This window comes from Palaemon carinicauda, chromosome 34 (assembly GCF_036898095.1).
Source record: "Palaemon carinicauda isolate YSFRI2023 chromosome 34, ASM3689809v2, whole genome shotgun sequence".
NCBI lineage: Eukaryota > Metazoa > Arthropoda > Malacostraca > Decapoda > Palaemonidae > Palaemon > Palaemon carinicauda.
In genome coordinates, this window is record NC_090758.1 from 77,948,218 (window position 1) to 77,975,439 (window position 27,222).

Sequence of the window (27,222 nt, forward strand, 5' to 3'; positions counted from 1 at the left end):
GAACAGTTATAAAAGCACTAAGTGTTTTTAGACATCACTATGAATCACTCGAGGGTCAACATAGGCACCCGAAGAGTTAGAGTCCCAAGTAACTCACTGTTCTACGCAGAGTCAGGTGCAGGTTTCATAACACTACCTGCGGCTACCACAAAATGTTTGATTTCGTGCACTTGTTTCGCATAATGTTTAAAGAAAACTCGCGAGGACTTCCAGCCCGTAAAGTTCTTAAGGCTCTCGAAGTCCATGCTCTGAAAGAAGTTCAGAGAAGATGCCACTTTTCTAGGATCATGACCAGCGGGTGTACTGTTCGGATCCGCTCTGCGAATGAAGTAGGTGATTTTCGCTCTTAATTGTTTCAGTGACAGGTCGCTGCCCGATGTTTCTCCTTTGAAGAGTTGGCCTCCACCAAAGTTTGAAGTTCTGCGAAGATAGACCTTGAGACTCTCTACTGGACATAGAGAGACATCCTCCTTCAGGGGGCATATTCTCCAAGGGCCCCATCTTTTGGTGGGTAATTCATTTTTGGCGAGAAACGTCGGATCGGGGGAGAGGGTCACTTCTCCTGAATCAGCAAACAGGATGTGTCCCTCTTCTCTTGATAATGCCACTATTTCGCTGACTCGAGCTCCCGAGGCGAGAGCAAATAAAAATATAACTTTCTGAGTCAGATCCTTGAGGGGGCATGAATCATTGTCCAAGTTGGAGGCGAAATGGAGCACCTTGTCTAGTGACCAGGAGATCGGTTTCGGAGGGGGTGCTGGGCGTAGGCGAGCACATGCTTTCGGCAGTTTGTTAAAGATGTCGTTGGACAGATCAATTTGGAAAGCATATAGAATTGGTCTAGTCAAAGCCGATTTGCAAGTTGAGATCGTATTGGCTGCTAATCCTTGTCCATGAAGGTGAATGAAGAAGGACATACAGAAATCAATGGTGATTTCTTTAGGATTTTTTGCTTTAACAAAGGAGACCCATTTCCTCCAGGATGATTCGTATTGCCGTCTCGTGGATTCGGTCTTGTATTCCTCTAGGAAGTCTAGACTTTTCTTCGAGATCCCAAACCTCTTCTTTGCGGCAAGGGAGAGAAAATCATGAGATGAAGGTCCTTGATTTTCGATGATGAAGCGAAGACAGTCGACTTCTGTACTTGTTGAGAGAGAACTGGGCCCGGGAGAGGGATCAGCTTGGGCTGCAGCTCCAGGACCAGGGGGTACCAGTTGCTCCGGGGCCACTTGGGAGCCACTAGGGCCGCTGTCCCTTTGAAGGTTCTCAGTTTGGAGAGGACTTTCAACAGAAGGTTGGTGGGAGGGAACAGGTATATCTTCGACCATCTGTTCCAGTCCAGTGACATGGCGTCCACCGCTTCTGCTTTGGGGTCCTCGTACGGGGCTACGTACAGAGGAAGTTGATTGTTGTCGCTCGTTGCAAAGAGATCTATCTGAAGTTCTGGGACTTGATTGGAGATGAAGGAGAATGATCTTGCGTCTAGAGACCATTCCGACTCTATCGGGTTTGTCCGAGATAGAGCATCCGCTGTCACGTTGCGGAATCCTTGTAGGTGAACTGCAGACAGGTGCCACTTCTTCTTCTCCGCCAGACGGAAGATTGGGAGAAGCACCTGATTTATCTGGGGCGATCTTGAGCCCTGGCGATTGAGACAACGAACTACCACCGAGTTGTCTAGGGTTAGACGGATGTGGATCGAGGGTGGCGGGGATAACTTCTTCAGAGTAAGAAGGACCGCCATGGCCTCCAAGATGTTTATGTGGAACGTCTTGAATAGTGGAGACCAGGTCCCTTGAGCTTGTTTCAGGTGGGAGTGACCTCCCCAGCCCTCCAGTGAGGCATCCGTGTGGATGTTGAGTGATGGAGGAGGGTGTTGGAGAGGAATGGACCTTTTCAGGGCCATTGCTTCCGACCACGGCTTTAGGAGGCGTCGAAGTCTGTTTGGAAGCCGTCTCTTGAGGTCTCTTCGAGCGATGGATGCCGATCGTCTCCAGACTCCCGCGGCATCCTTTAGCTGTGCACGAAGCACTGGGTTTGTCACTGAGGCGAATTGTAGAGAGCCTAGAACTCGTTCCTGCTGTCGTCTTGAAATGCGTTTGGATTTCAGTAGTCGCTTGACAGACCCTGCTATTTCCTTCCTTTTCTTCTGGGGGATGGAAAGGCGGTGTGACTGAAGATTCCAGTGGATTCCCAACCACTGAAACTTCTGAGCCGGAGAGAGGCGAGATTTCTTCTCGTTGATCTTGAATCCCAGGTGTTCTAGGTACTGGGTAACTTCGTCGCAAGACTTTGTACACTCTTCGGGCGAGGGAGCCCAGACTAGCCAGTCGTCGAGGTAGGCCATCACCTGGACGTTTCTTAGGCGGAGCTGTTGTACTATGGCATCCGCCAGCTTTGTGAAGATCCGAGGGGCCACATTGAGGCCGAATGGCATGGCCCTGAAGGCGTAGCTTTTCCTTTGGAGTCGAAATCCTAGGTAGGAGGAAGCGTGATGGTTCATTGGAATGTGCCAATAGGCATCCGCCAGGTCTATAGAGACCGTGTAGGAACCCTGAGGCAGAAGGGTCCTTATTTGTTGAAGCGTCAGCATCTTGAATTTGTTGTTCTCTATGAGCTTGTTGAGGGGGGATAAGTCCAGAATGACTCTGAGCTTGTCTGAGTCCTTCTTGGGAACGCAAAACAGTCTCCCTTGGAACCTGGTGGACTTTACCTTCCTTATCACCTTCTTGTTCAAGAGGTCTAGAACATATTCTTCCAGAATGGGGGTTGATGGTTGAAAGAACCGCTGGAAGATTGGGGGTGGTTGCACCCAACTCCAGCCTAGACCGTTCTTGATGATGCTGTGTGCCCAAGGATCGAAGGTCCAACGATCCTGGAATTGGCGGAGTCTTCCTCCCACCGGAAGCACTTCATTGCTTCTGGTGTCCCGAGGACTTGTTGCCTCGGCCGCTAGCTCCCTTTCCTCCTCTACCTCTGGAGGGACGACGAGAGGCGTCTCTGCTTGCACCCCTGGACGAGCCTCTACCTCTGGCATGAAAGGTAGTGGATGACTGCTCAAAGGCAGGGGTGAAGACCGGTGACTGTGACAACACCGGTTGGGGGACCAACTGAAAGGTCTGTTGTGGTTGGGCAACCACTTGGGAGGTAGCGGGTCCCGGAAACTGACGTCGTTGTTGACGTTGCTGGGGTTTCGGCTTCTGAGGTTTCCTCTTAGGCTGAGGTCCATCGTCCTGAGAGGTTTTCCTTTTTCTGGACATGCCCCACTTGTGGAGAAGGTTCCTATTCTCCGTGGCGGCTCTGTCAGTTATTTCCTTGACAAGGTCAGAAGGAAACAGGTGCTTTCCCCAGATGTTGGAGGAAATCAGCCTCCGGGGTTCGTGTTTCACGGTGGCACCGACAAACACGAATTCACGACAGGCTCTACGAGCCTTTATGAAATGGTACAAGTCCTTCATTACCGTGAGTAAGTGGGATTTGGCCAGTACCATGTAGTGATCGGGTACCGCTGTGTCACAGGCCATTACTTCAAGTTGGACTTGATGAGAAAGCGAAGCTGCAAGCCTCTCCTTCGTGTCTTGTTCCCGGCGAAGGAGGTGGTCGTTGAGCTTAGGGAGGTCTTCATTAAACTGACGTCCGGCGACGTCAGGATCGAGCCTACCCACGACGAAAGTATGTTGGACATCTTTCCATTGCCTAGTGTCAGGGGGTGTCACGATGGAGAAGGGTCTGCACTCCTCCAGTGCAGGGCAGGGTTTCCCTTCTTCCGCCGCTTTAAGGCATGCAGCTAAGGCCTTTTCCAGAAATGGAAGAATCGCAGTGTCAGGTGCGACATAGGTAGGATGCTTCTTGCTCAAGGCAGGAAGCTTAGAGCAGGTAAAGCCCCTGCTCTTAAATGCGTTGGCTAGCATAGCTTGGGCCTTTGCGAGATCGAACACTATCTCTTCTTTAGGTTCGGTCTCCTCCTTCGAGGCAGGTTCAGCACGAAGTCGGACGTAACAGTCCGGGTAGGCCTCGAAGCTTGGGAAGAACTCCACATCTTCCAACGGGACCGTGCCGATCTTGTCGCTAACAAAGATCCTGCCGGTTGCAATAACCATATGCTCTGCATACCTCCACGGGTTGGCATGAGAGCAAGCTGGGAGATCCTTGACCGAGATCTTCTTCGTGTCTCTGGATCCAATCATAGACCTGATGGACTCCTGGTTCTCCTTCAGTCTGTCGTCCATGACAGCTCTAATCAGTCGGATCAGTTCTTGGGTGGAAGAGGAAGGATCCGGGGTCGAGGAGGTAGACGGAAGGGACAATTCCGTCGGTGTAGGAGTAGGCGGAGGGATGGACGAGGGAGTAGCTCCAATCTCCGACTCGGTGTATTCCACCTTGTCTTCGTCCTCTTCGGCTCCTTGAGCCATAAGCGTCTTCTCCGTGTCTTCCGAGACGTCGGAGATCCGTTCATCATCTTCAGAATCCAAACGGCACTCGTGCATGGACTGAGCCATGACCACATCAGGTTCCACTGAAATTTGGACAGTGGGGATTGCTTCCTTTGGAACCACTGAATCAGGGGAGGCCTTAGGGAACAACAGGGACCTCAGTTCTTCGGTGGCCAGGTACGGTCCAGTAGCATTCCTCTGAAAACCACGCACCCACTTGCGCAGTTTCTCACGAGCAATGTCTCTAACCTCCGCTGAGGGAGGGTTATGGAAGGCCTCAACTAGATAGGCCTGGCAGACCGTACATTCCAGTGGATTCCAGAACTTCCAATCCCCTTTCTTGTCTGAGCAAGGGGCGTGAGTCCTGCACGCCGTATGTCCGTAAAACTGGGAGCGTTTCACAGCACAGTAGGCGAAATCGCACTTCATCTGCTCCTCCTGTGGAAGAAAGAGAAAATGAGTATGGGGGAGCCATAGGAATGGCTCTTAAATTAAGTTAACATTAATCATTAATTTTAACTTAAGGAAGGTGTGATGCATAGAGAATGAAACAGTAAAGGAGACACGCTCCATGCATCTCGCCCGGCTGGTTACCATAGGCTGGTCCTGGGATAATCCAAATGACCTAGATCATTGGATATAGTTTCCTAGGATTCCCATTATAATGGAACTCCATGGAAAGCCAAGGACAAGGTTGGGATCGAATTCATTCGGTTCCCAGATAAGAGCCAGAAGGCCTCATTAAGGGTAATTGCTTCTGGCAACCAGCCGCGCTAAGATGCACATAGCATGCTGGAAATAGAAGAATGCAAAGAGACAGCATGATCACTAATAGAGCAGTACTAGGTACTGATCTTAGAAGCAAAGCAGCTTATCTATTTGCAAGGTAGGGCTATCTAGTCTTATGATAGCTAAAGAGAGGGGGTGCAAGTATTCTTGACGCCTCCGGGGCATCCGGCAGCCGCCGGCACGCCGGAGCTCGCTCCAGCATAGATTCTGGCATTAGAACAGACAATTTTCAAAGTCAGTTAGATACCAGGATGGCGGCCGCCGGCACAACGGCGGCACGCCGGCAGGGAGCGGCGGCTCCGGCAGCCGGAGGATGCCGGATTGGTGACGGGTAAGGATGGTACAGGTAGTATCGGGTTGCCGGCAGTATATGCCGGCACTCCGGGGATCGACCGGCAAGCGGACGAATAGATAGGAGTAGGAGAGCCGCCGGTAGTAGCCGGCGGCAGCCGGCAGTCCCTCGGTACACGGGGGGCTGGGGGCAAGGGTAGGGAAGTCACCAAGAGGAAGGCAGGTATTGCCGGCAGTAGAGGCGGCAAGAGACCGGCACCCGGATAGAGAGAGAGACAGGGGGAGGGGGGAAGGGATGTAGGAAGTACCGTCAGGGTTCCAGACATCCCTCCCCCTCCCTGAGGGGGTGTACCCATGATAGAGACAGGCTCTAGCATCCAAGCAGGGGTCACTAGGGACCGGGAGCAGGTAGCCCAAGGGAGGGCTAGGGAACACCCAAGAGGGGGGGGGGGGAGACTCCCCTATGCAGAGCTACACTAGTAACTAACCTTATAGGACACTATGAAGGTATATGTACCAGAGCGGACAGCACAGGGAAGCTCGGGTAGCCCTACTCTTCCACCCTAAGGAGGAATTGTAGGACAGGGGACAGATGAGTATAAACTAACCTAAGCATAGGCTAGGCTATACAAGAGATAGGTGGGGAGGGAGAAGAGAGGGGTCTTCCCAGGAAGGGTTTCTGTACCAGAGCGGCCACAAAGGGAAGGGAGGACACTCCCTAACCTAAGATTAGGCTGATCAGCTAAAAACGGTGCAAGAGTACAGTTTCAGCATGGAACAGAGAAACCTTCCTAACCCGGCCTAGATCAGGGCTAAAAGTCCTGAACTAGGCAAGGAAGAAGACATATCGCTATCGCAGGAAAGTCGTAGACTATCCTAGCCATAGAGGTAGGCTAGCCTAACCTCACTCTCAGACGCAATCCTAAAGGGGGTTCATTCCTTTAGGGAGGACTGAGAGGCGATATAATACTCTATTAGACAATAAATCCCTTTACTCAGAAAAGGGATCAAGGCTAAATAGAGGGAGTGCCAAGGCAGGGGATGAAGGAAGCATATAGGGGTCCTAAGGTTAGGTTAGGCTAGAAAGAATCACTGACTAGCCTATACCCTATATGGTCCCTGAAGGCGAAAACATTTGCATCACTAGTCAAAAGTATTGTAAAATAATAATGCCACTATCTTCATAACTTAGTCTAGGATCACTGATAAATCATGCATGAACACTTGTATATAGGCTCCTGGCCTGGGGGCTATAGTAGCCGACTGGTATGAGGTCAATCGATGACCGATAAAAGCGTCTAACACGATATAAAAGTTCCTAGCTATGAAGACTAAATAAACTAATGTATTCGATTAGTATATAATGCCGGAAGCGTTGTTGTGGCTAACTAAATAAGACATGCAAACAACAACGACGCCATAAAATGGCGGGTCCGGTAGAGGCACAGCTCCGCCACAAAACATCAATTATTTCGCGAAATAATATTTACTTTACGGCCAGAGCTTAATTAAACAATACTGGAACCTTGTACTCAACTTTCCAGAAGAAGGCGAGGCTGAAGGTAACGACATAGCGAAGATGCAAAACGATAAAGTTCACACAAGGGAAAATCCGTCTCAGTAGGGCAGCTACTAAACAAAGGATGGAGACGCTCGTGACGTCATTAGAGCAATGGCGTCCGTTTGTTTACGTCTCGAGTATCAGTAGTAGCCACGAGTGAGATTAGCTGTGGAACGGCTCCCAGCTATTCTCAGCCCTTACACACCGAAGCGTTAACCCTGTTCGGGGTGGAGATAGCTATGTGGCACGACCAGACATGCGTGTCCCCTGTTGTATTACGATGTCTTAAAGGGAAACCTTTGAGATACTCGCTCCAGAAGTTAGAATTCTGTGATAACCTGTGGTTAAATTCTCTGGGAATATCTTAGTAGTCTTATACCCAAGGAAGCTACCAAACAGGAACCTTCCATCAGGACGCCATGGCTTGAGCCCAAAAATACTGTAATATGACAATAACTTTGTTTATCGCTCTCCTGTATCTTATGAGAAAAATTCTTTGGCTACTTGGCACCAATTAATTCTACGAGTAGGAAAAACTAAAGAAGTTATTTATAGATTACACAATCCTCTGAAATTGATAATATATTGGAATCCAGATAAACTGACTTGCTATAGCCTATATTTTTACACTTCCTAACGTATTTATTTGTATTAATTGTTTGTGAAAGAAGAAAAATTAAAACCGAGTGGATTCAAGGTGTGGCAAAGCTTTTCAGGTGTAAATAGAATAACCGCAAATACTTATGGTTGCAAATGTTAATACTTTACATTATTGGTAGAAAATAGAACACTTGAATTAGAGTTAATAACTAAGTACATTAGTATCCATGTTTTGTGCAGATACCATATTTGTTGACTATGTTCATTGTGAATAATATTTATAATAAATTAGGTCATACTATGGGTTTAACAACTTAAATCAGATAGGAATTGCTACTTAGTAAACGTCTTTTACAAATTAAAAGACTTCAGAAGTAAGAGAGATGGTCCTGTAGCTGTTCTTTTGTACGAAAACAAGATCTGATAAATTAAATAAGTTATAAATATTAAATTATATAACAAGCTCCCACTATACATCTGAAGGACTGAAGATATTCTGTAAAGATAAACTTTGGAGGCGCCGTTGCAGAGGCTACGATGCCTCACCCCTCAAACCTTTAGAAGATACTGAATATTTTCTAGTTTTCTATGTGCTTCGATAATGTGAATTTGATTATTAATGAGGAATTCTTTGTGTGGTATTCTAAATACGTGAAAATGTATAGGACAAATATATTTTGTAGGTCCTGTATGACATAGAGTCAGTGTGTGATGAGACCAGGAAAACAGAAGAAAAATATAAAGAAGAAGAAGAGGTTAGCGTCGTCTGTTTGTTTACATGATCAGCTGATTCTGCTTTTATATTAAAACCTATGTTTACTGTTGAAAATGTTCCATGATAATCTTTAATGAGCTGTATTTAAGAATTAATATATATATATATATATATATATATATATATATATATATATATATATATATATATATATATATATATATATATATATATATGTATATATATATGTATATATATATATATATATATATATATATATATATATATATATATATATATATATATATATATATATATATATATATATATATATATATATATATATATAACAGTTTGGCCAAAGGAAACGTGTTGTTTAAGAAAGAAGGAATAAAGAAAAGAATATATTTATCAAATGTGGAAAAAAAGAGAGAAGAAAATAAAAGAATTAGAATAAAGAAGAAAACCAAATAGGTGCCGATGGAAAGGCGAAAATCCCTCCGCCCAACAAATCTATACCCATGCACCACTCAGGATACTCCTTATGTTGTGAAGGGTCAAATAATGATTCAATTTATAATAATGATTCTTATAAATATCTCCATGAAAACTTAGTTTAATATTAATTTTAGTGTTCATAAATTTATTTTTTTCGGTATATTCTTTACCCATGCACCAATCAGGATACCCCAAGTGTTGTGAAGATTCTTTTAAGATAATAGATTTATAATTTTATCTAGCATCGCTGATACGTTATATCCTGTGTCGTCTTCTTAATAGCCATCATTGTATATTCAAGTAAGTGTTTATAAAAAAAAAATTATGAAAAACTGTAGAACAATACCGGTACATGCTAAAAGTCAAGAGGCATTTGGAGGCATCTAGAAGGTATGATACATAACTTGGTAGAGATTTCATCGGTAAAGTTGATTTCATCTTACTAGATATCAATGGACATGAATACTAGATATAATTTTTGTAAAATTCATGATGCACGTCAGAAATTTAAGTTTTCAAATCGATTTAATCGATTCACTGCAATTAAAGGTCTTGCATAAATTTTTCCTTGTGCATCTCTTTTAGCGCCATCCGCCTCTGCCTCCGTGATCGGGGAGTGACGATAAAAGAAATATTTACCGTGACCCCAGATTAACATCTGATAACAATATCTTTATTTACTTTGCACATACAAATAAACATTATAGAAATATCATAGATCTATTATTATTAAATATCTTGTAAGACAACGAATCAATTGCATAAAGAATATAACTCCGAAATGCCTCCGTATGCTTCCGACTTTTAGTATGTGCCTACAATGCAAATATTCTACTTTTTGGGCTCAAGCCATGTCGTCCTGATGGAAGGTTCCTTCAGTAGCTTCCTTTGGGTATATATGAAGCTACTGAAGGAACCTTCCATCAGGACGACATGGCCATCTCACCCAAAAATAGATTTTTTGCTTCGCTCAAAATCCGTTTATTCCTAAAATAGTTTCTTTAAGTAAGTTATGAGAGAAGCAGATCTGCATTAGAAATTGCACATCTGCCACGGTTGGAAACACTTGTCTCTTACAAGTGTTATGAACTCTCTCTCTCTCTCTCTCTCTCTCTCTCTCTCTCTCTCTCTCTCTCTCTCTCTCTCTCTCAGCGAGCCTTAAATAGATAGATGGGAGGCACAGGTAGACATGTTTTATGGGGAAAGCCAAAGTGAAAATGTTTATTATGGTGACTACACTGTAGTAGTACTTCTTTTCTCAAGTATGGTGTAATGGAAATCACATTAATACAGCATAGCTATTTGATACATGGGTGATTAGATAGGTCATTCAACGTGCAACTGGTGAGAGCCCTTACGAAGGAAAAATCAAGAGAGTAGCAACATTTAGACGAAAGGAAATGGTAACTTATATTAACTAGAAGATATAAAATTAGTTGCTTCAACTGCCTAATACTTAGGTCTGTTATGACAATTTCACATGGTGTTACTTTAACCGTTTTGGTTTTCACTTCGTAAGACTATTATGTACTGGCACAACTAAACATGTGGGTCATTCATGTGCTCAGACTTTTCATGTATTCTATGTAAAATATCTATTTACTGTACACTAGCTTTTGTTCAACTTATAATGGCTGCTACTAGCCATTAGTAAAGGTGTAAGGACACCGCTCCCTTCGTCGTCCAGATAATCAACAAACTGCTCATTTATTTGAATTCTCCTTTCGCCACACCGTGGTTTCCCATGTATATGTATTCCGCTCCATCAGAGCTACATTTTGACATATGTATCATTTCATTACATGTTTCTGTTAACTCATAATTCGTATATTTGTAAGTGTAAGAAAACACATATATTTTGGCGGGCAATTCATTCTGATTTGGCGCCAGCGCCATCCTACCTTTCCGTCCGCACCTTGTAATATACTCCCATGCACATTTGAATAAAGTATCAGTTGATCTTGGTGACGCTTGTCTCACTGTCCTTACCAAGGTAAAAACCATTTGTAATTTGAATGAATTACGTGTAGACGCTCATAACATTCAATTTTGATTTAATCCAACTTTAACAAGAGTGTGGAGATCACTTTAGGAAAGAGTTGCCCAATTTTGAAGAAAATACAATCCACAACAGCTCAGACTTTTGCTTGCCTAAGATTTATTTCACTATCTTCTTACCATTCATATGATTATTTTTAGTTTCTTTTTCCTGCTATGTCTGTTGAGGTAAAGTAAATAAAAATTGTAATGCTTCATATATTTCTGTAGATGAATTGGAAAATTTAATGAACTTGTATTCTTGTGTAATAAATCTTCGTAATTTCAAAATATGTACAAAATGTTATTAGGAAAAGGTTATGAATTGACTCGATTTTAAAAGTATTAAACTTTATTGAGCACAGTTGCACATACATATCTCTGGATAAATAATTAAAATTTGTAAACAATTTTGTATTTAGGAAAAAATCCGTATAGAAATACTGTAGTTAGCTCCTACAACGGACAAGACTAGACGGTAGTGTTAGGACAGTGTTAATAGATTTCGTCAAAATACTCATTGGTGATCTGATTCGTCACACTGAGCGCTTCTTGCATCAATTCAATAAGCCTGTACTCTGTGATTTTGTGAACTACCACAAAAGTATTCAAATAAACCAAAAAATGTCAAAGGAATCTGATCTACAATGTATATCATTGTGTATCTATCTTCATGTAAGTTAAGCTCACGAAATGGTAAAAATGATGCGTGAATGACTGTACCAAAAGCACCAATTTCTCTAGAATTCATTAACACAGAGCAAAAAGCTTTACTGAAGAATGCTACCAGTTTTATCTGCCAAAATCATTTGAAGCCAGGAATAAGCACTTCAAAGTACGCCTCACACGGGGGGGATTATTTGGTTTAACAGTTACGGCTGTCGGAAAGGTGACACTGCCCCAATTTCAATTGTGGTTCTACATTTAACTTACTAATTAATGACAAAATGTGTGAGACACACTTTGAAGTCTGATTCAGCCACCAATCTGATAACACTTCGAATAGTAATGAAAACTGTCCTGCACTTAGATTACCCCTATCACTGCCCTCAGTCTGATTAACATTGTCAAGTCGTCTACCGACGTCAAACTCGCGCAACTAGAAATGAGCGGCGGCAACCGCGTTTCCGCCCGACAGATTTAGTTACGCGAATCAAACACAAATGATAATGTTAACCGTCTCCTCACTATACATGAGATTGGACCCTATTCCACATACTGTATTGTCTAAGAGGTCAAGAAGTCCGACAACATCGCATCTCTCCGAAAAGTAACTGTAGGAAATTACCACTCTGCCAGCAGGATGAAATGTTTATACAAAAGAACACAGACAATTTGGGGGGGGACCCACTTTTCTTCACCTCCGGGCCTAAACATCGCCTAAAACATATGTCCGAACAAATCATATTTCAAAAAAAAGGACACACTTGCACACTCATTTATAAAACCAGCAATGACAGTTCTCTGGCAAGAGCAAAGAGGTTTTCACAACATATTCTCCATACAACTACTGTACTTTGTAGATACAATTCTTCAGTTACTGAAGCATTTTGGCACAATTAAATGGGTTGGCAGAAAGTGTGGACAATATTTACTTAGCAAAAGAACCAAATATATATACTGTATATATATACATTTATGCATTATTGTGTCAAATGAAATTACAATTTGACTACATTATATACACTATAAACATCTTTGTACATACATTCATACATTATTACTCGGAATTTCTCCAGAAGTCATTAAATAGCAGTTTGATACATGTTTACGCTGTATATATACTGTATTTATATATAAAATACTACAGGTATAAAAAATGTTTGTAAATGACAACAGTGAGTATTGTGGCTATTCCTCATGCAGATAATGTGATCAAACGAATACGTTTAACAATCTCCGTTCGTCAATGACGCGCCTCGTCATTTTTCATTCGTTAGACGTACCTCTTCAAGGTGATCTTGTTGGACGAGGGTAACAGCATCAGAATCAGTATTACAGCCAAGTATCTTTTTTCTTCTTCCTCTCTATTACAATATATACACAATCCCTTATCTTAGCGGGTTATACATCAAATACATCCGTACACTTCGAAAAATATTAACTACTTACCTTTACATATTTATTTCCACTGGTGTCCTGAGACTGCTAGCCCAGCAAATTTAGTAGCAAGTTATGTGACACACACGTGACGAGAACGTGTCGAGAGTGAAAACCTAAAAGCTAAACCTACGAATGCCAATAGACCTGATCTTGAAAAAATTCAAAATCACAGAAGGTAAAACTTTCTGGTCTTACAGGATATACTTAAAAGTACTTAAAATTGATCGGTATCTAATCAACAAGTTGGACGTCTGAGTGAAAAAGGATGCAAAACACTTCGTACATCAACCACATGAAAATGAAGGGTCAAGTGATGATTCTCGTAATTCATGGAAAAAAATATATGCTATTCTCTGTAGACTACACTGGTATATCATTTCCTGTCACACCTGAGGGCTTAGTCGATGTATAAACAACTTCTTTCATTCTCTCTATCCTCGGCAAAATTTAAAGAGATTATCAATTTTCCTTGTAGACTTTAGTCGGCTCTTACAATAAATTCAGAGGTCAATCCTCTCGGTAGGCTTGTATCTTTTCAAGGATTTTTCCATGTTAACCCTATGGCCAACTCTTCTAACGCCCAGATTGATAAGAGTATCATTGTTTATACCCATTAGTTTTCTACCGTCAATATCTTGTTCCTCAAAAGAGTCTTTGTACTCTGGCATAAAGATGCTTTCAAGCCACTCTGTTGTGTCACGTGTTGTCCACTCTGTCAAGGTTTTGTTTCTGAATCCTGGCACACTATCACTCTCACCGATATCCTGGTTCCCGTGTATTCTCATGGACGATTCGTAATCGTCGTTGGAAATCTGAATGACTGTTTTATTTCTTTTGTTCTGTGACTCTGCGAGAGACAAATCGCAGAATTCCGGGGGCGGTGCTAGGACCATCTCTCCTGCTGCTTGTTCTCGAGCCGGTACGCCCGCCAATGTGTTTACTTCGTTGAGGGAATCCATGTGCATCCGTATCAATTGAAGGGACTCCTCGATGCTTCGCTCGTATTCAGTCTCTCCCGTATCTACGTTGGTTGTCTTTTTATAAGCATTTCTATCACTTGCAGATGCTCGGGATGAAGGCGGTGCGCTTTTCTCCCTAACGGTTATAGACTCGCTTTCTGCGCCCCAATGGGGATCTCTAGAGGCTGATCGACTTCTGTTAAGAGTGCCTCCCATTGTACCTTTCATAACCTGACTGGCTGGTGGCACAGAACTGCCTCTTGTGATGGTTGCGGCATGGGGCATTCTCGGTAAAGTCGCTCGCATCTGCAGGGTAACGGGAGTGGCACCGGCATGATGGTGGTGTAGAATTTCCCTCTCCCCTGTACTACCAGATCCGGACGATAAGCTGCTCAGAGAGGAAAGAGTGCTAATTGTATCCTGGTCTACAGAACGCGAAAGGTTACGACTTTGACTAGCATCCAGTTCTGTGTCTAAATCGGGCTCTGTGGTCTCTTGGGGTGGAGGGAGTTTCACAAGTGAAACGGCATTTCTGGTGAGAGTTCCAGTTCTTCTGGCTCCGTTGCTATCACTGTCTTTGCTGGAATCACTCTTATCCCCTTTTTCGTTGGTGAGAATCCAAGTGCGATCGCTGGCTTCGTCAGAACTCTCGGACGCTTCCGAGCTATCGTCCCGTGCTCCGTGTCTCGGAAACCTTTCGGATTTACTTCCTGAGATTGTATCAGACTCTGTATTTATGACAGTTACATAACTTGATTCAGGGTGCACATCCTGATCAGAACTCACACCACTTGACGAGTTATCTCCGTCCTCTATATTAAAGTCATTTGGACAAGATTGAGAGTTCTTCATTATCAAGAGAGACTTTGAATCATCTCTAGGCAATGCGGGAACCGGTTTAGCTTTAGTTCCGCTGGGAACGGTCTTCTCCTTTTGACGATTGAAGAGAGCAGATTCTTGAATGGCGTCGGATATTGCCTTACCGTTACCGTTCTCCCCATTCATCTTTTTCACTGGACTCGACGTCATGGACTTCGACCCATCGCTTCCGTCATCTTGTCTAGCCTGTCTTTCGGCTGCTTTCTGGGCGATCATGTCTTTGAAGTTACTGTTAAGAGGAGTTGGGTTCTTCGAAGGTGCTGCATAGTGGGGGATGTCGGAAGGATCCGATATCGAAGTCACGAGATTGGGTGAAAAGTCGACTGACTGTTTTTTCTTTTTAAGTGTTCTTGTCTTCTTACTCTGCGAATCATCTTGAGAACTGTAGGTGTGGTCGTCATCAGAACTATAGTCGGGCTCGGGAATGTCTGGCGCTGATGAGGCAATGGATCCAGGTCCAGTGTACGCCTTGTTTGGCGAGCAGGATTCCTTCTGCTCCTGCACGGATTTGTTATTCTTTGGTCTGGCGTAAGTAACTGCATCGCTGATTGGGGCTTTTTGAGCGCATGTCGGTGATGTTAACACTCCCATCTTTGTTTCGCCTTCCGTTCCCCTGAATGTCGAGTAAGTCGTGGAATATATTCCCGAATCCAAGGAGGTCTCCTTCTCTGGTGAACCTTTCTGAACACTTGGCCTGTTTGTGCTTGGGGGCAAACTCTGGGAGCGTGTTTTTGCGTTGCCATTCTTTCGATTCAGAGCTGCCATCATGTCGGGACTGCGGTATCCAACTGCCTTAATTTCCTCTGGAGAAGCATACAGCTTAGCACAATCTGTAGGCCGGAAGCTAGATTGAACCCCAGGGGAGAGAGGAGCAGGGTCTGTAGTTCCAGATGCTAATCCAACAGTTGCATAATCACTTTTCGACCTGCTAATGTCAACCTTCACGAGTTGTCCGAGCGGTGGCGGCGGGGGAGGATGCGTGGGTGGAGGGTGAAGTCCTGCTTTTCGAAGCATGTTGGAATTAACGGCCGACTGCGATCTCCTCAGAAGCCTATAATCCATGGAACCTGGAGAACAGTTGGGAGAGTCACTGCTCTCTTCCTCGGTTCCTTCCTCGCCACTCTGCCAAGAATCCCTAGACTCGGGAGACTGCGCCGTGGTCCTCTCTAGCATGGTCGAGCGGTGTGGCGGACACGCAAGGGAGTGTCGTGAATTCCGTTCGTTTAACGTTGTGACGAAGAGGTCTTCCTGGGAAACAGACTTGCGCTTCTCCTCTATAGTTAACTCCACTTGGGATCCCATGACCCCGACCTTCAAATCTGGAGTGGAATGGTAGTCCTTGTGAAGTCTGCTGAGGTCCAATGCTTGCCTTGCCTTCAGGGCCTGGAAAAAAGTAGGGACTTTGAGTGGGAGTAAATGACAGGCAAGTTTTTGAAAGCGCACAAAGTATCGAGAAACATGCAAATTTATTCGGCATAGAATATTAAAACTGCAGTAGCTTGATATTTTTTCTTTGAATGCAAAAGCTAAACAAATGACTTGCTCAGAGCTTCAAGCAAAAAATTCATATGAATCCACGAGTGACGATTTACTTTTGTGAGGTGAATTATTATCTTTTATTATCGGGATCTTCAGAGAAGCAGCATTTTTTAAAAAGCACTTAGATTTTATAATGAGATTATGAACTCAAATCTTCCAGTTCAGGGATTTTGAATCATATGCAGATAACTTCAGAAAGAATGGGAAAAAACATCTCAGAAAGCCGAACAATGGATTAAAATTTAGCAGATAATGTAAGGTCACTCAGATTTGCAATGCAATATCACATTTAATTTTTGTATATCAAGATTCATAGTGAGTGTATCCATATAGTACATCTTTTATACAAGCCCTTTTCTTTACTTTCCATGACATCTTGATAATGTACCTTCACAAAGTATTAAAACCTACAAAGTCTTATGTTTAAGACTTAATTTATGTCAAAGTAATAATTTTGTAAAATTACCCACTCTATAGTCAATTCTTTTTAGCGAGGCAGATTTGCACCGACTCGCAGGGGTGCCCTTTTAGCTCTGAAAAGTTTCCTGATCGCTGATTGGTTGGACGAGATAATTCTAACCAATCAGAGAGCAGGAAACTTTTCCGAGCTAAAAGGGCACCGCTCTGAGTCGGTGCAAATGCGCCTCATTAAAAAAATTTGAGTATAGTAAAGGAAGTATTATTTTTAACCAACTGTAAATATTTACCCATTTGGATCATGCATATTCCCGCTTTACGGAAAACTCATTCTCTTAGAAGCCAAACGACGTATCTCTACGCTACGAATGCAAATCTGTACTAATCATAGCCTTTAAAAACATACCTACAGTCACATGCTCTCTTAATCTTCTCCAAGACATTAAAATATCTCGTTAATACACCAATAACATTGATTTTTTTTTGTATCAGTGCAATGTAATGTTATAAGTTCAAATATTTGATCTGTATGTATATGATGCTGGAGTACCTGAATAAATCGTAGTCAAAATTAAATATGCAAAAAAAAAAAAACATAGTTATAGCTGGAGAGGTCTACTAATTATTCAGACAAAATCTGTTTGTTTAAAAAGAATTGTGGATTTTTACTTATGAGACATTTTAATCACACACACAAGATTCACCAAAGCTCCTAAGAAAATTTTTAGTAAATCAAATTAACTAAACTTTTTTTATATCAATCAAAAAACTTCTTTGATAATTCAAACTTCACTTTTGACATTAAAGAATTACTAACCACCTTCTGGCAACCAAAGGGCTTATCTTAAACTTTAACTACTAAATTTTATAGTCAAATGGGAGAATTACTTTAGAAGTTATTTTTGGGCTCAAGCCATGTCGTCCTGATGGAAGCTACTGAAGGAACCTTCCATCAGGACGACATGGCCATCTCACCCAAAAATAGGTGAGATGGCCATGTCGTCCTGATGGAAGCTACACAAGGAACCTTCCATCAGGATGACATGGCCATCTCACCCAAAAATCGGTGAGATGACCATGTCGTCCTGATGGAAGCTACAGAAGGAACCTTCCATCAGGATGACATGGCCATCTCACCCAAAAATAGGTGAGATGGCCATGTCGCCCCGATGGAAGGTTCCTTCAGTAGCTTCCATCAGCACGACATGGCCATCTCACCCAAAAATAGGTGAGATGGCCATGTCGTCCTGATGGAAGGTTCCTTCAGTAGCTTCCATCAGCACGACATGGCCATCTCACCCAAAAACAGATTTTTCGCGGTTATTTGCTGATGAATTACTTGCGTTACGGTATGATAAGCAAAAAGCACTTCATAGAAGGTCTTCAACTTAATAGATTCCAAGAAGCTGTTTGTAAGCTGCATTGTTTTCGAGTCAAATTCTATTAAATTTAGGCCTAGGTAAGCCTAGCCTAACTACTATGCCTACGATTTCTAGCATCAAAACTTAACAAAAAGTCCCGTTTTGTATTTAATAAATATCAGATTTTTACAAATGTAATTTTCCTAACTGTATTAGGTTAATTAATATTTTTTATTACAGTAATTTAATTATGAACTTTTCATGTAACTATTTTTTGTTACAGTAATTTAATTATGAACTTTTGATATAACTGACATTTACGATTTCAATTGAATTCGTGTTCGTATATCCGAACGTTCGTAAATTGAAGACCTCCTTATTTCCGAATGCACATGCAGGAATGATTAACATCTGCGCTGAATTTCTTTGAGAAATCAATGCAGTTTCTCACTGAACTGAGCATCACACACACTAACTAAAAGAAGCACGTATTATTACCTACTCATTTCGACAACGAAATAAATTCTAGTGGGGAAAACGTGAACAATTGTCTTACTCGTTAAACCTAGTTCCGGCTACAACCCCGTACTATCTTCTGGAATGACTGTTTTAATACATACTCATTTGATTTTAATAAGGTTGATGTAAGCTGTATTTATGAAATCAAAATTATTAATTAATTTATCATAAATCAGTAAATAATTTATTGAATACAATATACAGTACCTGTGCTACAGTATAGTTCAGTACTGAATTGTAAATACAGTACTGTATGTACTGTATCCAAAATTCAGATGAAATACTTGAAACTTATTTGTACTATGTACTACGTACAGTACAGTATAATTAACTCTCAAACTAAAGTACTTTAATCTCCTACTGTATCCAAAATTCAGATGAAATACTTGACACTTATTTGTACTATGTACTACGTACAGCAGAGTATAATTAACTCTCAAACTAAAGTATTTTAATCTCCTACAACCTTAATTAAAGACAAACACATTAGTACAGTAATTAATTAACAAAATACGTAAGCAGCTCTGTAAATACGAGAATTATATCTCACAAGTAAAATCTGTTACAGCAGCATAAAGCCTATTACGTACATCAGGGTTATTTACAAGGAAAGCAGTGAGTTCCTTTAAAAAAAATCCCGGACACAAATTGCTTCACGAAACTGACAAACGGGTTAAAAAACCTGAAGCGTTGTTGACCATGCTGAGAGTGTTAGTCACCCCTTACCGGAAACATCGGTTGAAAGAAAGTTTTGAAAGACATCCCAAGACCTTCTAAGGCATGTAGAGGCTGCTAGGAGAAAGTCATTAAAGAGACGGGAAGTTATTTTTTTCCGTGTAAAAAGAGGCTTTCATTAAAAAAAGGGGAAATCTTATATGCCTGTGTTGCGTAACACACACACACAAAAAATAGAAATGAGCTTAGACTTCAGTCTTCTAACATCTTGACATCCACTATTAAAAATTGCAAGCAAAATTCCCACATATATTTATACATTAACTTTCAATCTGGTTAACCAGTAGTCAGGCATAATTTTTGCTGGAATGTACTCCAATTTTTCAACAAATTCGGCAGAAACTCGCTTTACGTTGATAGAAAACGGAATAAAGTCTGTTAGTTTATGACAATTCAGACTTTTTCCACTGGTTATACCAAGTGAAAGTAATGTCCTCATTATTTTTATAAGAAACTCCAATACTACAGAACATTTATAGTTGCACAGTAAAAATTTTCCCTTTATGCTTCTGCTAAAATGACTAACTTTAATCTTCCATGTTGATACCCTATCAAAATGGAGACGATTTATCATTTAAATCACATTTTCACACAACTTTCCAAAATAACTTTTATTTTTACAAAAAACTATTTTGGTGTACGACTCCAAAAGATTAATCTGGTTTAAAATATGGCAAATGATTTCTCTCTATATCTATATCTCTCCATTTCATGGCAAGATATCAACTCTAAATCTAAATTACTCAGAAAAGTCTATTTCTTGTCAAAGACAAAAACTAAAGGTATCAAACGCTATACTCTCTTAATGAGGCGCACTTGCACCAACTCGCAGCGGTGCCCTTTTAGCTCGGAAAAGTCTCCTGCTATCTGATTGGTTAGAATTATCTTGTCCAACCAATCAGCGAGCGAGAAACTTTCCCGAGCTATAAGGGCACCTCTGCGAGTCGGCGCAGGCCCTTTTAGCTTGGAAAAGTCTCCTGCTCTCTGATTGGTTAGAATTATCTTGTCCAACCAATCAGCAAGCGAGAAACTTTTCCGAGCCAAAAGGGCACCGCTGCGAGTCGGTGCAAATCTGCTTCATTAAAAAGAATTGACTATAGTATAGTTTGATAACGTGAATCTACTTTTCCATCCACCACTAAGACACTAAGGGAGATACCTTTTTAATTGGGGACATCAACGAGCATGTAACAGGGGGACCACCAACTGTCATTATTAACCTGACATCACACAACAAAGATTTAAGGGATGATACGATAGAGTACAATACTAACGTTGCCTGAAATGGTTTTACGTAAGTACAGTACTGAATTCAGAAGGCTGCTTTTGAAAGCTGATAGCATTTACTTCTCATTATGCAATAGAACTTTTTTTCCCCAGTAATCTATACTTCCACACTCTAGCTATACGAGATATGGAACCTAAAACAGCTTATAGGGGGTAAAGCATTCCCTAAAGAGAAAAATATCTTGAAGAAACACTGAAAATGTTACATTCAAACATGTCCTAACGTTTTACACAAGTTTTAACTGTGTCAGGTAGACTACACAGCCGTCACCATAAACTACACTATAAATAGTAAGGCAGTTTACCTTACCTAAAACAACCAAATAGATCCCAGAGGCCGTTAGAATGACATGCAAAGAGCGAGCGCTCATACAAACCTTGGCTTTTTTCATTTCAGCCACGCTGGCATACACCCGCGGAGGCCGCCCCGTTGGGGTAGCGGGAGGCGAAGAGGGAAGCGAGCCCGAGGTCTGGTTAAGGATTTCCTCGACCTCGTTCGCTGTCATGCGTTTTGACGATGGTCTCGCCTTGATGGATGCAAGCTTTAGGGTCCCCACGGGCGTGCCCAAGGTTGGAGTGCCCAGCGGGGTGCCATACTGACTCCCGCCGATGGGGCTCGCCCCGTATGGACTCCCGCTTTGGAATTGGCAGGCGGAGCGAGACATCAAGTCTCCGTTTTCCCGCATGCTGGCATCCAGTGCTTCTAGAGGGAGCAAAATGCTTTATATCAGTCAAGGACATGTTTTTTTTTTTAAGGATAATCATAGAAACTGCAAACAATTACTATAGTATTTAACAAACAAACATGCACACCTCTAGCATTAAAATAATTGTATTTTGTCATATATGATATGTTGTGCTTCATATGTTGTATATGCATTAATTCCATGCAGTATGGGCCGGTATTATAGTACGATCATTGTTACCTCATGCAGCCTAAAATGCACTAAAAGAGAGCTGGCAGTCATAAGGAAAAACTGTCCCAATTTACCAGTTAATCGTGTAAGAGAAAAAAAAATCAGTTTTATTCTTTCATTTGTTATTATTATTAAGTCAAACTTCAAAAGTCAACACAGTATAAGCCAATGGAAAAGTGACTGGTTACACCAGTCTTTTTTTTATTTATAAGAATTTTGGGAATTGGGACACAAGCCTCGCAAAACAAAAATAGATTTATCTTACCGATGTCTTGAAGTCCTGCCACCATAGACTTAGCACGTGCCCTCCCGACACTTAAGGTTGTTCTGGGGTCTCTTGGGGGGGGTGCAGGGGGGGCTTGGGATGACCGCACTAGGAGGGAGACACACACACAAACACAATTAGTCATGTGGCAGCAGCACAAGCTCTCAGGCAGCCACGAGGGTTATCGTTTGACTCGGAATTTTGTTGAGGGTGCAAAGAGGTTCTGGATATTACTGAGACATAAAACATTCAAAAATCCTCGGAAAGAAATTTCTTAAATGAGAAAAGGTTACAGTGAAGAAAATAAAAACAATTTATTCGTCAGTTTAGCTACAGTATTAACATTTCCGCCGAAATTTCCGGAGCTTGCTAATAAATGATGGACATGGATCCTTGAAAACTCCGGGACAAAAATATGCGGCCTATATCGAAAGAAATGCATTAATCATATTAATACTGTATAGATCAATCCATATGTTTATCTAATATTTAATTTTGAACAGCGAATGAACAACATAAAACAGTACAAAAAATAAACATGCATAAGTTGACTACAACATAACTAACAGAAAAGAGAGACGATAGAAAATCATGTGCAGTACTCGTCCATACTGCGAGAGTGATTGTTCGATGCCCCCTGGATACCAGAACCCAATTCACCTTTAACAATCATCCGGGCTGCTAGTAGAAGCAAAAGCATAATGATGCATTGCATCTGTCATTTTCTTATGAATTTTTAAAGTACTGAATAGTAGTAGAAATTGATCTGAAACTCAAAATTGAAAGAGCGTAAGAAGCCTTTTGACTAGATTACGAATGTCTTCCTCGAAAGCAAAAAAATAAAGTAATAACCTTAATTTTAACATAATCAACATGTCTTTCCTATATGTAATAGTAATGTAATTCAATACAAATGTTTTGGAAAATGTTAAAACTATTACAAAAAAAAATAAATGCAACTCCTTTGCAGGTAGTGAAAAAATGTTGAAGGGACAAAAAGGGGGGCAAGACATTAAAAAAAAAAGTACTTTACTGGTTTTAATCAGAAGTACTTTTGTTATTGATGCTTTTCAGTAACCAAAAGAATGTAAAGTTTTTTTTCTTAAGGATTACATACAATTCTAAATGTCAATCTACCATAAAACAATAAAATAAAGAGAAGAGGAATTATATATGAAACTAAACCATTCAACATGCGTCTAGTTAAAAGCACTGTAGGTTATCTAATTCGTCTTAAAAGTAAAGAGAAATATTAGTGATTCTACATGCTACTTGGTTCACGATTAAAGGACTTGAGTAGGAACATTCATATATGAGAAAAAACAAATGGTTCATTATAATCAAAATGTGCACAAAGTAATGAAGGGAATTGACGATATCATATGCTTATCTGTACATTAAGTAAGTTTGCTCTCAGATATCCACCACTTGGAAACCAAAATCAATCAGGATCCAAGTAACCAAGACTATCCACTAGTTCGAGCAGAGCCTGGAGAACAGAAGGAGGGACATGCAACTACCTGCATGGAGCTTGCGGGGGAGGGTCTGGCACCCACGTCTGATTGTTCCCAGGTTGCCTATGGGAGGCTTGTGAGGTAAGAAGGTGATCGGCGTAGGCGTCACCACCATCATCTGCACCAGGTCCCCGGACTTCCGGATCAACGTCACGACGTGCTCGTGCGAAGCCTGCGATACGTCCTCTCCGTTGATCTGCAAGACATTATGAGGTTCTTTTGTAAAGGGGCACTTGGTGTTGAAAGTGTGGTATGTGATAAGAAAATGACAAGATCTATAACATAGTAGTAAGATCTTTCCGTTGATCTGCAAGACATTGTGAGGTTCTTTTGTAAAGGGGCACTTTGTGTTAAAAGTGTAGTATAGTAATAAGACCTCTACGTTGATCTGCGCGACATTGAGAGGTTTTTTTAAGGGGCACTTTGTGTTAAAGTGTGGTATGGGATAAGAAAATATTAAGACCTATAGCATAGTGATAAGACCAGTGTTAATGTATGGGTCAGAAACTTGGGCTTTAAGACGGAGAAAAGAAGCAAAGCCTGAGAGAACAGAGAAGAGAATGTCGAGGTGGATTACAGAAATAACACTGCTTGAAAGATTGGAAAATGGTAGGCATAATAAAGATTACAAAGGTGATAAAGAGTGTCAAGACAGATGGTGTGGTCACGTGTTGAGGATTAATGGTGGAGAGGGAGTGAGTAGGGCTTGGGAGGAGTCTATTATGGGGAGAAGATCGAAAGGGAGACAGAAAATTAAGTGGCAAGGTAAGGTGAAAGATGATATGTAGAGAAGAGGTTCGGTGGAAGAGGAAGCATTTGACAGAAAGCATTGGAGAGGGCATATCAGGGAACTGACCCTTTAATGTAGGGCAAATGGTGGGAAAGACGACTTGGTGTTATAGAGATAAAATTACTAAGATCCAGAGATACGGGAAGGATAGCGGTGAATAAAATACTGCTATACAAGTACTACTCCTTCACAACTATTGGTAAAACACTGCACCTGACCTTACCTTAATTAAATAATCTCCCTTCTTAAGCCCTGCTAAATCAGCCACTCCTCCGGGATCTACATCGTCAAGGTACTGGAGGGCTGGCCCACGTTCATTCGGCCTTTCCATCAATGGCGACGTAGCTTTTGCCCCTCGTAGCACGAAGCCAAATCCTTTCTTACCTCTATGGAGAACAACGGTACGGGGCTCGTTCGCTCTGAAAGATGGAGAAAAATGTTTGTTAAACGGTAATGGATTCGGAATGATACATACATATACCAAGGCACTTCCCCCCAATTTTGGGGGGTAGCCAACATCAACAAAGAAACAAAAACAAAAAGGGGACCTCTACCTCTTCGGAATGATAGTTCCGCATAAAGCTAATTTGTATTACAAGAAGTATGCTTAGTTCTTTGACATTCTAAGAAATAGATTATTCTTGTCTTTTAGATTTTGTTTTCGTATGCTGATGTCAAATATCTAATTTCTCTTCCTCTTGTTTTGTTAAAGTCCTTATAGTTTATATAGGAAATATTTATATCAATGTTGTGACTATTATTAGAATATCTTATTTTTCCTTGTTTCCTTTCCTCACTGGGCTATTTTCCTTGTTGGGGCCCCTGGGCTTATAGCATCCTGCTTTTCCAACTAGGGATGTAGCTTAGCAAGTAATAAAAATAATAATAATAATAATAATAATGTAATACATACATACATACATATACCAAGGCACTTCCCCCAATTTTGGGGGGTAGCCGACATCAACAAATGAAACAAAACAAAAAAGGGGACCTCTACTCTCTACGTTCCTCCAGCCTAACAAGGGACTCAACCGAGTTCAGCTGGTACTGCTAGGGTGCCACAGCCCACCCTCCCACATTATCCACATTATGTAATAACAGCAAGAATCATCATGAAATAGTATCAATACTTTATATTTTGTATGGAGAAAAGTGACGCAGTAAAGTTTACAATATCATAACCAGCGTAAAAAAAAAGACAGCGCAACTTAACGTACGTCTTTCTGAGTCTCGGAGCGGTGCCATAGTGCTGGTGCACCACCATCTCTCTCCTCCCTTGAACCCTCGCTACCTGAGGGGCAATGAGCGATTCCCGAACGGCCTGAGGGTTCCGTAAGCGCACCTCCTGGACGCACTGCGGCGGGAAGACTCCAGAGACGCCTCGTATTGTCCCCTCGAGCATTCCATCGTCTGTGCTCCCGGTCACTGTAAGAATAATCATGAATCATTATTATAGTTTTTTAAGGGCTTGGGCAGAGGATATGAACAAGATTCTGATGGGAATGAGATGTACTTTTACAATACTTTTCTTTTACATATTTTATGTTTTAATCTTGTCCAACTGTGTCCAACTGTTCATACAAATGATGAAATATAAATTGCTGGAAATAAAAAAAATATTCAGAAAATTAAATGTTTTAATCGATACTCCTCAAACGACGATTTTCATAAACCCACCATATATCTTTCAACTTTAATCTTACCTTCTAAAATATCTCCAGCACTAATGTCCAAGTGTCCCGGTTTGTGTGTAGTGTACTGGTGAAGACAAACCACCAGCATGCCCACCTCAAACTGGGTGACATCGGTGGGCGTGGCGTCGTAGCTCTCTGCACTGCCGCTGTTCGAGGTGCAGACTCCCGAGCTATCGCTCACCATGTCACAGCAGTCCATACCTGCTACTCGAGGCAGATAGAAGTCATATTAACCGAAGACTAAGTTTTATCTGTTTATTGGAGACTGTATTTTACATTATTTTTAACTCTTAAAAGGGCTGGCCCGAATGAACTTGGGAGAGAATAATATATGAAATACTGCATTGAATCTAATTGGTTAAATATTTACTATTCTTGTGCTTCTTAAAAATATTAAAAAAAAAAGCCGAAGAATCGGTTTAAATGTGAGTCAGTTTATATTTGTAATAGCACTAGCCACAACCTTTTGGTTATAAGGTGCCCACAAAAAGGATGGAGTATGAAAACAGCGCAGGCTCACCTTGATTCGAGTAAACACTGACTCAATCTGAAGGATTATTTACCCAACTAAAAGACATTGTTTATATATCCAAGTCTCTTAGTTTTATCCCCTTTATATCACAAATCACATAAATTTAATAGAAGAAAAAGATTACAAAGCTATAAGCCACGGACATTCTCCCGAAATACTTACCAGCATTGAGACTGGCCGAGCCTAGAGCACTCGCACATTCCTCAGAATCCATCTCGCTCGGATGCGTGCAGGTCGAGCTGCTGCCCGTTGACGTTTCGCTTAGCGACGAAGCGGAGCTGAACGGTGGGATTGATCTACTGGATGGGGACGGCGATGGTGGTTTGGTGACTGCACACACATCTAGTCTAGGGTCCGAGTGGGTTCGAGAGAGAGGAGCACCAGAGATGCGTCGATTTGGATTGTACTTAGGGGGCTCCTTAAACGGAACTGCGGGGGAAAAATAGAGGCGTTAGGCTGAATCCCCAAGGATCTTACTAATATATTTCAGACTTAGTTCATAGTTCCTGTACCATGTACAACTACATTGGGGAATCTTACTAATATATCACAGATTTAGTTCATAGTTCCTCTACCATGTACAACTACATTGGGGAATCTTACTGATATATCACAGATTTAGTTCATAGTTCCTTTACCATGTACAATTACATTGGGGAATCTTACTAATATATCACAGATTTAGTTCATAGTTCCTTTACCATGTACAATTACATTGGGTAATCTTACTAATATATCACAGATTTAGTTCATAGTTCCTCTACCATGTACAACTACATTGGGG

General features: G+C 41.6%; 1 protein-coding gene across 5 annotated transcripts in view; it reads right to left on the minus strand.

Moving 5' to 3' along the window:
• Positions 1-11,258: 11,258 nt before the first annotated feature.
• The window catches only part of LOC137626496 (protein shank-like), a 76,460-nt gene continuing 60,496 nt past the window's right edge, over positions 11,259-27,222 (minus strand). For 2 of the 5 annotated variants that reach the window (XM_068357522.1, XM_068357520.1), the window contains 9 exons: positions 26,601-26,867; positions 25,916-26,110; positions 25,430-25,637; positions 24,433-24,628; positions 23,426-23,615; positions 21,906-22,013; positions 21,101-21,426; positions 19,428-19,493; positions 11,259-16,248 (listed from right to left, as the gene is read on the minus strand). In XM_068357522.1, coding sequence (XP_068213623.1) covers positions 13,528-16,248; positions 19,428-19,493; positions 21,101-21,426; positions 21,906-22,013; positions 23,426-23,615; positions 24,433-24,628; positions 25,430-25,637; positions 25,916-26,110; positions 26,601-26,867 — 4,277 coding nt within the window. In that variant the 3' untranslated portion in view covers positions 11,259-13,527. The remainder of the gene's footprint in view (positions 16,249-19,427; positions 19,494-21,100; positions 21,427-21,905; positions 22,014-23,425; positions 23,616-24,432; positions 24,629-25,429; positions 25,638-25,915; positions 26,111-26,600; positions 26,868-27,222) is intronic. The other 3 variants (XM_068357521.1, XM_068357524.1, XM_068357523.1) reach the window with 3 other exon arrangements.